Raw genomic sequence first — 12536 nt, forward strand, 5'->3', positions numbered from 1 at the left:
CCCCTCCCCCACACCACCCCCTCCCCCACACCACACACCCCCCCCACCCCCCCTCCCCCCACACCACCCCCTCCCCCACACCACACCCCCCCCACCACCCCTCCCCCACACCACCCCCCCCCCTCCCCCACACCACACCCCCCCCACCACCCCTCCCCCACACCACCCCCTTCCCACACCACGCCCCTCCCCCACACCCCCCCCTCCCCCCCACCACACCCCCCCCCACCACCCCCTCCCCCCACCACCCCCCCTCCCCCACACACCACCCCCCCCTCCCCCACACCACCCCCCCTCCCCCACACCACCCCCCCTCCCCCACCCCCCCCCCTCCCCCACCCCCCCCACACCACACCCCCCTCCCCCACACACACCCCTCCCCCACACCACCCCCTCCCCCACACCACACCCCTCCCCCACACCACACCACCCCCCCACCCACCCCCCCTCCCCCACCCCCCCCCACACCACCCCCCTCCCCCACACCACACCCCCTCCCCCCCACCACACACCCCTCCCCCACACCACACCCCCTCCCCCACACCACACCCCCTCCCCCCACACCCCCCCCCACACCACACACCCCCTCCCCCACACCCCCCCACACCACACCCCCTCCCCCACACCACACCCCTCCCCCCACACCACCCCCTCCCCCACACCACACCCCTCCCCCACACCACCCCCACACCACACCACCACCCCCCCCCACCCCCCCACCCCTCCCCCACACCACCACCCCCCTCCCCCACACCACACCCCCTCCCCCACACCACCCCCACACCACACACCCCCTCCCCACACCACACCCCCTCCCCCACACCACACCACTATCACGTCACTAAAATTAACCTCGGTGCTGAAGTGACATCACTGACTTTTAATTTTAGCACAATATAAATCTGTTTTATGAAGAAAATATCCACTGAAAATAAAAAAGAGAATGTATAAATCAAAAGACAGGAAATGCATGCAGATATATTTTTAATCAATATGTACACTACATGGAAAATGATTAAACACGAAAGGCATGCAAAGGATATTAAAGGGATGGGTTTTCACCATCACTTGGGTATTGGACGCAGGGGGGCAAATAATGAAGGGACAGTGTAGTCAGTCAGAGTTCCATCAATAAATCCTTCCCCGTTGTTGTGAACGAACCAGCATGAAATGTTGTTACCTCGTATCGGATCAAATCTGTAATCTTTCTGGTAGCCCCTAAAATAAAATTAATTGACAATAGTGCATCAGAACAGGAAGAGACAGGAAGCCTACACAACATGAGTCGTGCTGAGATGTGCTCATTGGGAAGGTCTCGAAGTAGAAAACATGCTGCTTTCAACCTATGGTGCCTCAAAAGAACAATAAGACATAGGAGCAGAATTAGGCCATTCGGCCCAATGACTTGACTCCACCATTCGATCATGGCTGATCTATTTTTCCCTCTAAACCCCATTCTCCTGCCTTCTCCCCACGACCTTACTAATCAAGAACCTATCAATTTCCGCTATAAAAATGCTGAATGTCTCAGCCTCCACAACCATCTGTCGCTGTGAATTCCACAGATTCACCTCCATCTGGTTAAAGAAATTCCTCCTCATCTCCGTTCTAAAAAAAACATCCTTTTATTCTGAGGCTGTGCCCTCTGGTTCTAGGCTCTCCCACTACTGGAAACACCCTTTCCACATCCACTCTATCTTGGGCTTTCATTAGCCCCATAGGATTCAATGTGATCCTCCCTCATCCTTCTAAACTCCAGCAAGTACTGGCCCAGAGCCATCAAATGCTCCTGATATGTTGATACAGCATGAAGTTATACAGCGTGGAAACTGACCCTTCAGCCTAGCTCATCCATGCTGAACAGGATGTTTATCTGAGCTAGTCCTATCAGCTTGGCTATAACCATCCAAATCTATTCCATCCACAGACCTACTCATCTTTGCACCTTCCTCTGGCTGTCCGCTCCATATACCCACCATTCTTTTCCGAAATCGTTGTCCTTCAGGTCCCTTTTAAATCGTTCTTCCCTCATTGCAAATCTATACCTTTAAACACCTTTTTTTTTGCAATGGCCCACTCAGCATTGACTTGAGCAAACACATTAACATTGCATGGTTCATCCAAATCAGAGGTAGCTTGGAGTCTCTGGTTCTTGGATGCTGCCACAGTGAGAACTTGGCCTATCACACCCAGCATCTGTACTGACATTTTGCAAGACGAGCTGAGCTCAGGATGAATTATGTTTACACATCTATGAATTAAATACAATTATGACTATCTTCCTGTACCCACAATTCAATATTTTAATTTTGTTTAGTGCTACAGCATGGAAGTAGGCCCTTCTACTCACCTAGTCCACACTGACCATTCGTTTATGCTAGTTCTATGTTATCCCACTTTCTCATCCACTACCTACATATTAGGGCTTTAAAAAAAAAATGTTTACAATCAATCTACCAGCTTGGGGTGTCCTTGGGATGTGGAAGCCACCCGAAGGAAATTCATGCAGTCACATTGAGAACATGCAAACGCCACACAGACAGCAACCAAGGGCAGGAAGGAACCCGGGTCTTGGCGCTGTGAGGCAGCAGCTCCACCAGCTGCACTACTGTGCAGCCCTTCACAACGAACTTTCACCTTGTTGACCTAGAATCTATCTACCTCTTCCTTAAAATATTTAAAGAACTGTTTCCACTGCTCTTTGAGGAAGAGGATTCCACATCCCACTGAGAAAAAAATACACCTCTTAAATGGGCAACCCTTATTTTAAATAGTGACCCCTGAATCCAGCATCTTCCACAAGAGGAAGCATCCTCTCATCCACCCTGTCAAAACCTTCAGGATCTTATATCTTTCTCCTCTCACGTTGCTTAACTCTATAAGATACAAGCCTAGTCTATCCAATCGTTGCTCATTAGGTAACCCACTCATTCCAGGTACTAGACCAGAAAACCTTCTCTCAACTGCTTTACACAACATTTACATCCTTTCTTAAATAAGAAGACCAAAACTGTTTGTAATACTCCGGATAAGATCTCACCACTACCTGATCTAATTAAAGCACAAACTTCACTTTTGTATTCAATCCCCCTGCACTAGAAACATAGAAACATAGAAAATAGATGCAAGAGTAGGTCATTCTGCCCTTCGAGCCAGCACCGCCAATCAATATGATCAAGGCTGATCATCCAGAATCAGTACCCCGTTCCTGCTTTCTCCCCATAACCCTTGATTACGTTAGCCTTAAGAGCTATATCCAACTCTCTCTTGAAAACATTCAGTGAATTGGCCTCCACTGGGTTCTGTGGCAGAGAATTCCACAGATTCACAACTCTCTGGGTGAAAACGTTTTTCCTCATCTCAGTCCTAAATGGCCGACCCCTTCTTCTTAAACTGTGACTCCTGGTTCTGGACTCCCCCAACATCGGGAACATTTTTCCTGCATCTCGCCTGTCCAATCCCTTAATAATTTTATATGTTTCTATAAGATCCCCTCTCATTCTTCTAGATTCCAGTGAGTATAAGCCCAGTCGATCCATTCTTTCATCTCGGCAGTCCCACCATCCCGGGAATTAACCTGATGATGGCGGGACTGGCATATGATGAAAGAATGGATCGACTTCAAACTTCACTTTTGTATTCAATCCCCCTGCACTATGGTTGATGAACACAATTAAATTTGGACTCTGTTTGTATACAGCTTGGTGGTGCCCTCAGTAGGTCTGCCTGTGACCCCCAGTCATATACATATAAGCAACAAATCCCAGAAAAAAGCCAATTATTAAATAGTGGAAATCAAAAGTTTGACACTACAGGTATCTGGGATGCAATACCTTGTGACTCTGAGTGTGTGACCCTTCACAACCATTGTTGCATCAGGTTTGCCTTCATCTAAGCCAGGGCGAATGTTAGAGATATCAGCATTCAGTTCATGGTAAAATTGTCCTGCATTAAAATAAAGTAAAATAAAATTCAATTGATTAAAAAGACCATATACTGTACCAAGTATTCGATTCCCATAGGAATAATGAAGCATTGGTAGACAAAAGTGCTGGAGAAACCCAGCGGGTGCGGCAGCATCTATGGAGCGAAGGAAATGGGCAACGTTTCGGGCCGAAACCTTTCTTCAGACAGGTAGTTATTGAACTAGTGAGGAAGAGTTATTGACTTAGATCTTGTGGTGAGTGCTCTTGCAAATTAAGTCCACACAGTAGAGATTCATACAGCATGGAAACAGGCCCTTTGGCTCAACTGGTCATGCTGACCAAGATGCCCCATCTACAATAGTACAGGACAGGAATAACCCCTTTTGCCCCACAATGTTTGTGCTGAACACAATGCCAAATTAAATGACTCTCATCTGTCTGTACATGATCTACATCCCTCCATTCCTTGCAAATCCATCTCTATCCAAAAGCCTCTTAAACGTTACTATCACATCAGGTGCATTTCACCTGATGAAAACATTTTGGTGGAAGCTCTCATGTTCCTCAGTGATCAATCATCAATAAATATGATCATCTATAAACATTAATATTAATATCTTTAGATATAAATAGATCATTTTGAGGTAATACAGACCCAACCGATTTCCCTGTCCTCTGCCTAGTGAACATCCTCACCCTTAACAACTTCTCTCTTTCTACAAGTTAAAGGTGTAGCCATGGGCACTCACTTGGGCCCCAGCTGTGCCTGTCTTGTTGGCTGTGTCAAAAAGTCCTAGTTCCACGTAAATGCATCCCCTCTCAGGTATTTTCCTCTGCAGCCGCAGGAGATATAACACCTTCCCCCCTCGGCACCATCCAGGGACCCTTACAGTCCTTCCAGGTGAGACAGAGGTACACGTGCTTCTCCACTAACCTCATCCACTGCATACAGTGTGCCCGATGTGGGTGTCTGTACGTTCACAAGGCAAAGAGTTGACGCATCGCCCGTTTCATTGAACACTTACGCTCAATCCACCAAAGCCTGCTGGATTTGGCAAACCAATTCAACTCCCCTTCTCATTCCCATACTGACCTTTCTGTCCTGGGCTTCCTCCATTGCTGGAGTGAGGCCACGTGCAAAATTGGAGGAGCAGCACCTCATATTTCCCTTGTAGGCTTACAACCCTGCAGTATGAACGTTGAATTCTTCCATTTTAGGTAACATCTACAAACAACTCCCTTCCCACTTCCCTCTTCCTTCATGAAAAGTCCATTAACCAGCTCCACAGTTCACAACAATGTATCTCTCTTGGGCTCATACCATCTCTAGCCAACAATCAGCCTATGAGGGAATCTCCCTGCCTGGGGTCATCTGCTGTGGGCACTGATTTGTCCTGTTTTTTTCTCACTTCCGGTAATATCCCCCACCCCCCACCACCACTACAAGTAGTCCGAAGCAGGGTCCCGAATGGAAAAAAGTCACCCAAAAGCTGGAGTAACTCAGCTGGTCAGACACTATTTCTGGAGAGAAGGAATAGATGACGTTTTGGAGCGAGGCGCTTCTTCAGACCTATCCACTTTCTTCAAAGATGCTGCCTGACCCGCCCCATTATGCCCCTGTCCCACTTAGGAAACCTGAACGGAAACCTCTGGAGACTCTGCGCCCCACCCAAGGTTCCCGGAGGTTGCAGGTGGTTGCCGGAGGTTGCAGGTAGTGGAAGCAGGTAGGGAGACAAAATGTATACAAAATGTATACAAAAACCTCCGGGAACCTCCGGGAACTGCACGGAAACCTTGAGTGGGGCGCAAAGTCTCCAGAGGTTTCCGTTCAGGTTTCCTAAGTGGGATAGGGGCATTACTCTAACACATTGTGTCTATTTGTGGTAGCACACAGTTTAATTTTGCTGCTGTACTTAACTGTGACTAGTCAGATAATTAGGTGAATACTCCACATACCAATTAATCCATGGGTCATGTTGGAGAGCCTGTGGCTGTCGAGTGTATAAAATCCCAGGAAGTCCCGGTGTAGAGGATGATATTTCCAGACGCGATGCAGCACGATAACAAATATTGCCTCACCTCCCATCACCAGTGTGAGATTTGTTTCTTTCACAATTGAGAATGAGAAGCTGGGATAAACATTTCAGAAATAGTTATGTAGTGATATGCTGAAAATTGAATATTCCCAAGCAAAGCCAGCAAAGCTGTCTAACGTAACAATCTATATTTTTAAAACTCTGTTCTTGACCGGTTTTGGCGATCTGTGCTGCGGTTTCCGAGAGTACGCCGCCATCTACGGCCGTCATTTTTGGCCACCTCGCTCAGAGCCCCCCTCTGACGCGTGTGTGCCGAGGATTTTTCCCGTCGATGAAAATTGACAGAGATATTAATGTTTTTACAACATTCCCCATTCTCTCTGCTGCCCCTGCTGGAGGAAGGGGGAGCGACTATAAAACCAGGAAGTGGTGTGCCTCGATCAGTCTCTGCAAGTGGTGTGCCTCAATCAGAGCTTTGAATGACACTGACAAATGTCTACAGCACTGTGAGTACCCTTAATTTGGTTTGAAAATGAAAATATGGTTAGAGGTAAAAAAGCACTGACTGCAAATAGTTGTTTGGGTTTGGGTTGAAGTACCCCCCTCTCGCCCCGTTGACCCCTCTCTCTCTTTCCCCCACTCCCCCCCCCCCCTCTCCCTTCTCCTCTCTCCCCCCCCCTCCCCTCCCCCCTCCCTCTCCCCTCCTTCTCCTCCCCCCTCCCTCCCTCTCTCTCCCCCCCTCTCCCTCCCTCCCTCCCCCCTCCTTCTCCTCTCCCTCCCTCTCCCTCTCACTCCTCCCCCTCCTCTCTCCCCCCCTCCCCTCTCCCCCTCTCTCCCCTCCCCCTCTCCGTCTCCGAAAGTCTCCCTCTCCTCACTCTCCCCCTCTCTCCTTCCACCCCCTCGCCCCCCTCTCTCCCACCCTCATCCCCCCCCATCCCCCCTATCCTCTCCCCCCCTCCCCTCTCCCGCCTCTCTCTCCCCCCCTCTCCCCCCCCCCCCTCCCCCTCCCCCCCCCCCTCTCCCTCCCCCCTCTCCCCCACTCTCTCTCTGCCCCCCCTCTCTCTCCCCCTTTCTCTTCCCTCTCCTCCCTCACCCCCCTCTCTCTCTCCTCTCTCCCCCCTCTCCCCCCCCCTCCCCTCACCCTCTCTCCACCCCTCTCCCTCCCCTCCGCTCCCTCTCCCCTCCCTTCCCATCCCCCCCACCCCCCCCCATCTCCTCCCCCCTCCCCCCTCCCCCTCTCCTCTCCCCCCCCCCCCCCCCTCCCCCCCCCCTCCCCCCCCTCCCCCCCCTCTCTCTCCCCCCTCCCCCCCCTCCCCCCTCCTCCCCCCCCCTCTCTCCCCCCTCTCCCCCTCCCCCCTCCTCTCTCTCTCTCCCCCTCTCTCTCCCCACTCTCCCTCCCCCCTCTCTCCCCCCCTCTCTCTCTCTCTCTCTCCCCCTCCCTCTCTCTCTCTCTCTCTCCCTCCCCCTCTCGCCCCCTCCTTCCCTCTCTATGCCCCCCCCCCCCCTCTCCCCCTCCCTCTCCCCCCCCTATCCCCCACCCCCCCTCTCTCTCCCCCTCTCTCCCCCCCCTCCCCCCCCCCCCTCTCCCCCCCTCTCTCCGCCCCCCCTCTCCCCTGGTGTTTCTCCCCTCCTCCTCCCCCCTCCCCCCCTCCCCCCCTCCTCCCCTCCTCCCCTCCCCCCCCCTCTCCCCCTTCCCCCCACTCTTCCCCCCCCCCCCTCCCTCCCTCCCCCCCCTCCTCCCCCCTCTCCCCTCTCGCCCCCCTCTCTCCCCCTTTCCCTCCCTCTCTCTCCCCTCCTCCTCCCCCCCTTCTCCCTCCCTCCCCCTCTCTCTCCCCCCCCCCCTCTCTTCCTCCCTCTCTCCCTCTCTCTCTCTCCCCCTCTCCCCCCCTCCCCCCCCCTCTCTCTCCCCCCCTCTCCCCCCCTCTCTCCATCTCTCTCCCTCTTTCCCCTCTCTCTCTCCCTCTCTCTCCCTCCTCTCTCCCCCTCTCTCCCCCCCCCTCTCTCTCCCCCCCCCTCTCTCTCTCTCCCCCCCCCTCCCTCCCCCCCCTCCTCTCTCTCTCTCTCTCTCCTCTCCCCCTCTCTCCCCCTCCCCCTCTCCCTCTCCCTCTCCCTCTCTCCCCCCTCTCTCTCTCTCCCCCTCTCCCTCCCTCTCTCTCTCTCTTCCCCCTCTCCAATTCTCTCTCTCCCCTCCCTCCCCTCTCTCTCTCTCCCGCCTTCTCCTCTCTCTCCCTCTCCTCCCCTCCATTAGTGTGAGTGCGGGAGGAGGGGGGGGGGGGGGGGGGGGTTAGTTAGTGTGTGACGATGCATGCCGCCTCCCCCCCCCACAACCACATGTTGGGGGAACAGACCCAACGGGTCTGCACTTGGTCTAGTCCATTATATAATCATTTTATATTAATAAAAAAGCTATTAATAAGGCTCTACCCAATGACATTTTGATTTGTCCTTGCTTCAAGATGGAACAATTGGATGCCATCCATACACTTTCCTCTCAACGCCACTGCAGAACAACAGAATTCCCTCATCACTAAGTCCATGTAGTACATCTGCTTATAACCCACTCTTACAAGTATTGGGTTAGGCCACTTTCTATTCAACCTCTTGAAAACTAATGTGTTCACTCTAAGGTTCAATGACCCATTGAATCATATTTTACAATTTGCAGATTCATTTCTTTTATATTAATAAAATGTTAAAAAAAAATTACAGGTATTAGGTAAGAATACGCTCTCTGTTCAACCTCTTGAAAATGAATGTGTTTGCTCTGAGATTCACTGGCCATTGAAACACACAGTATATTCCAATTTGCAGATTCATTAGTTTTATATTAATATAAAAATCAAGGCACCCTTTTGTATGTGGTTCAGGAACAACTCAGAAAGTGTAATTGGCAATGGGAGCAGATATATGCAGGGATTGTGAAGATGTTAAGATGGGTAAGATGAAAACAAGGTATCGCCATCAAGAGTGGGACTGGGTGATGAAATCAGAGCAACAGGAATTTTGAATTATGAGGAGCGAGACTAGAAAGTTATAGTGGTTCATCAACAAGAAGACAAATTATTATTAAGGATAATTCACAAAACCTTGCCTGTCTGCAGTAATAAAGGTGGAGCCATTTTCTTGCAAATGGGACAAAGGTGCACTCTTTCTCTCTACGCTGTGTTTTCCATAGTGACCTGATGTAGGCCATTCATTGTTCACTGACCTTTCAGTGGATACTATCAATAAGGAAACCATTATCTCACCAGATGATGACAGTACTTCCTCTGCTAGCGACAGTCTACGAGCCGAGTTTCAGGTTGATAATGATGTCTTTTTTAATTGGTTTTGTGGAAGAGGATGGTTAACTTTGCCGTTCTGTGTGTCATTTTAATTTTATTTAAAATAATGAACACAGCTTGTTTACCTGTTTGATTTTAACTGGGTAGTTTTGAGAGAGGAATAGGAGCTAAGTGTATTCTGCATTAAGCACTAGCCACCAGCATTGGCAGGAATGATGGAAAATGTTGCATAATGTTTCCTGGCTGTAAGTTCTAATTCAATGTCTGAATGGTTGCACACTCTGCAATCGCAATGTATGTTCCCTTAGTTTTTTCCCTTCGTCCAACTATAATTGAATAGAACATTGCAGGAGTTGAATCTGCCAAAAAAAATCTCTTCTACACACCATTTCACTGCAGAGTATCTTGATTCTTCTATTAAAGGGCTCAGTGTGGCTGCAATGGAGGTGTGGATCATTTTCATATAGGCCATTCATTTCTTGAGCATGTCTACCCTCACATCTTATCTTTCTTGCGCCAAGTTTAGTTTAATTCAGTTTAATTTAGTTTAGAGACAGAATGTGGAAACAGGCCCTTCGCCCACCGAATCTGTGCCGACCAATGATCACTCCGCACACACTCGGGACAACTTCCAATTTTTTTTACCAAAGCCAATTAACCTGCAAACCAGTAAGTCTTTGCAATATGGGAGGATACCAGAGCTCCCAGGGAAACCCATGCAGTCACGGGGAAAATGTACAAACAGCACCCGTGGTCAGGATCGAACCGGAATCTCTGGCACTTTTAAGGCAGCAACTCTACCACTGTGCCACCGTGCCGCCCATTCTAACCAAGTATTTGAATGCTCTGGTTGCAACAGTGGTTCATTTTACTTTCTGTATAATATTTGTTAATTTTCCCGAGTTATATTATCTTATCCCTCATTTTCTGTGTCGTGACTATCTTTACACTTTGAATATTCTCTGAAGATTACTCTGTATTATCTAGTTGCTATTACGGCCTGACTAAGATTGGGCTCATTTAGACTTCTTATAGTTCTCCCTGTCTTCGAAAAGGTTTTCCCCAACCATAGGACCTCATAATAGGAGCGTACAGGTTGTTACAGGTTACAAGCACTCAACTTGCCTTTGCATACGCCTGAGCTCCCATAATACTATTAAGTTCAGAGATCATAGTTATGTTAAGGCTTGCAAGCAACAGAACTAGTTTCCTCTCTCTCTTTCTCTGCTTCTAGAAATTGTACTTTCTCTTCAGTCTTGTGTGCTTTGATGCCATTCATTACCACACTGTGGACGTATGATTACCATATTGAGTCATTTTGTATTTTTTTTAATTTGCTGACAAAATTGACTTGTGAACATCTGGAAGAATGAAACCCGTTTGTTGCCTAGGGCTGGCATGTACTGTGTGGGAAGGTATTGCAGATGCTGGTTTACACTGAAGATAGACTCTGGAATAACTGGAATAACTCAATTGGTCAGACAGCATCTCTGGAGAAAAGGAATAGGTGAAGTTTCGGGTCGAGATCCTTCCACTGCTTTTCCAAGAGACATGACGAGTACAATACAAAGCTGATGAGTTGGGCTTGGCAAGATCAGGAACTATACCCGACTCATTGTCAGGCAGTGGTCAGACCAATAGATGTTGTACAGACCACCATTTACTGCAATTACTAGCCTTTTGTAATGTAGCCCCATCTCAATACATTGGCTCTGGAATAGTCTTCTAGATTTGGAAGAGGGTTAGGCCTTCGGAAGATATGATAACGATTTACTGAAGAATTTATTTGCCAAAATTATTAATCTTGGGCCATTTTCTTTCAATTAAATGCAAACTGAATTAAGCACTTTTCAGCTGTGGCAGATCCTCGCTGATATTTGTTAGTGTATCTGCACCTGTACATTCTGCCTAGAATGTGCAATATTAATCTCTTAGTTTTATTGCATCATTGTTTTGAACTTTTACTTCACACGTTTGCAATAACATGATTCAAACATCAGTATCCATCGCGAAAATTCATTTTACAACCCAAGTTTAGTATCGTAAAGCATATCGGGAAAAACATTACAATCAGACTGTGACTGCCAGTATTAATGCTGCCACCAATAGTTCCCTGAAACACATGTGAAATATGGTTCAAATCATACCTCTCCATTGTTACAGATGTAGTTACAGACCACGGGAAAACCGTCTTGTCTTCTCCATGAGACATTGTGGTTGCATCAGTCGATACTTCAACCTTTACATCCATGTTGCTGTTCACAATTCCAAACTTTCCAAAGTATGTGTTTATTTTCTTATTCTTTTCTACTTTCTTCTCTCCTATCAACTGGCCATTTACCACGAAGCCTCCATGCAAAATTAAGACCAGGTTAATTATTTTCAATCACTTGTGACAATGGCACTTTAAAGTTCCGCAAATCCACTTTATTGCGATTTAATGCAACCAGACCTAAGTTCTGAAGAACAGCAGGAAAAGGATAGGAAGGCACTACAGACATGGTTTAAACTGAATATCTTCAGACACAAAAAGCTGGAGTAACTCAGTTGGACAGGCAACGCCACCCATTCCTTCTCTCCAGAGATGCTGTCTGTCCCACTGAATTACTACAGCTTTTTGGAAAAGGTTAATTGTTTATAGCTGAGGAAAATAAAAATCTGGGAATGAAATGCAATGTCTAGTGTATATTATTATGAAGGATTCTTTGCTAAATCTGCTTTAGAATATTTAGAAACACAACTTTTGAGTTAGTTCATCCACATGGAGCATTAAGGAACAGTTCGCTTTTTTGAAACATAGCAGGTAAAAAATTGACAATGTTGGAATTCTGAAATTATATTATAAAACACAGCTATTGCACATATCAGCCATTTCCAATGTTGTGCATTCTAAATTTGTCTCTGTTTAGACTCCAATTAATTTAGAATGTACTTGTGTCTTTCCCCCCATTTTTGTGTGGAAATAGATCTTGCATCACTCTACGGAACAAATATAGAAGTTATAACTAACACCTCAATGCTACTATAGATGTTGGATCAGGGCTAATTATTGTTTTGCGTTGCATTTGATGGTAACCTGGGACTAAACACAAAGTGCTGGAGGAACTCGACGGGTCGGGCAGCATCTGGGGAGGTGGCATTTTGGGTGGGGACCATTCTTCATAGTGGGGCTTGTGTAACTCGACGCTTTAATTTCATGTTTCATGTATTTTGTGTTTTTAATGACTGTTAGCAAATTAATTTCCCTCCTGGGATAAATAAAGTTTTATCGGCCTGAGGCCAATAAAGGG

At 48.1% G+C, this 12536-nt stretch overlaps 1 protein-coding gene across 5 annotated transcripts in view; it reads right to left on the minus strand.

Moving 5' to 3' along the window:
* Window positions 1-967: 967 nt before the first annotated feature.
* The window catches only part of LOC129704895 (inter-alpha-trypsin inhibitor heavy chain H3-like), a 120428-nt gene continuing 108859 nt past the window's right edge, over window positions 968-12536 (minus strand). For all 5 annotated transcript variants that reach the window (XM_055648304.1, XM_055648303.1, XM_055648301.1 and 2 more), the window contains 4 exons: window positions 11394-11595; window positions 5883-6055; window positions 3834-3945; window positions 968-1218 (listed from right to left, as the gene is read on the minus strand). In XM_055648304.1, coding sequence (XP_055504279.1) covers window positions 1065-1218; window positions 3834-3945; window positions 5883-6055; window positions 11394-11595 — 641 coding nt within the window. In that variant the 3' untranslated portion in view covers window positions 968-1064. The remainder of the gene's footprint in view (window positions 1219-3833; window positions 3946-5882; window positions 6056-11393; window positions 11596-12536) is intronic.

Source organism: Leucoraja erinacea, chromosome 16 (assembly GCF_028641065.1).
Source record: "Leucoraja erinacea ecotype New England chromosome 16, Leri_hhj_1, whole genome shotgun sequence".
Taxonomy (NCBI): Eukaryota; Metazoa; Chordata; class Chondrichthyes; order Rajiformes; family Rajidae; genus Leucoraja; species Leucoraja erinaceus.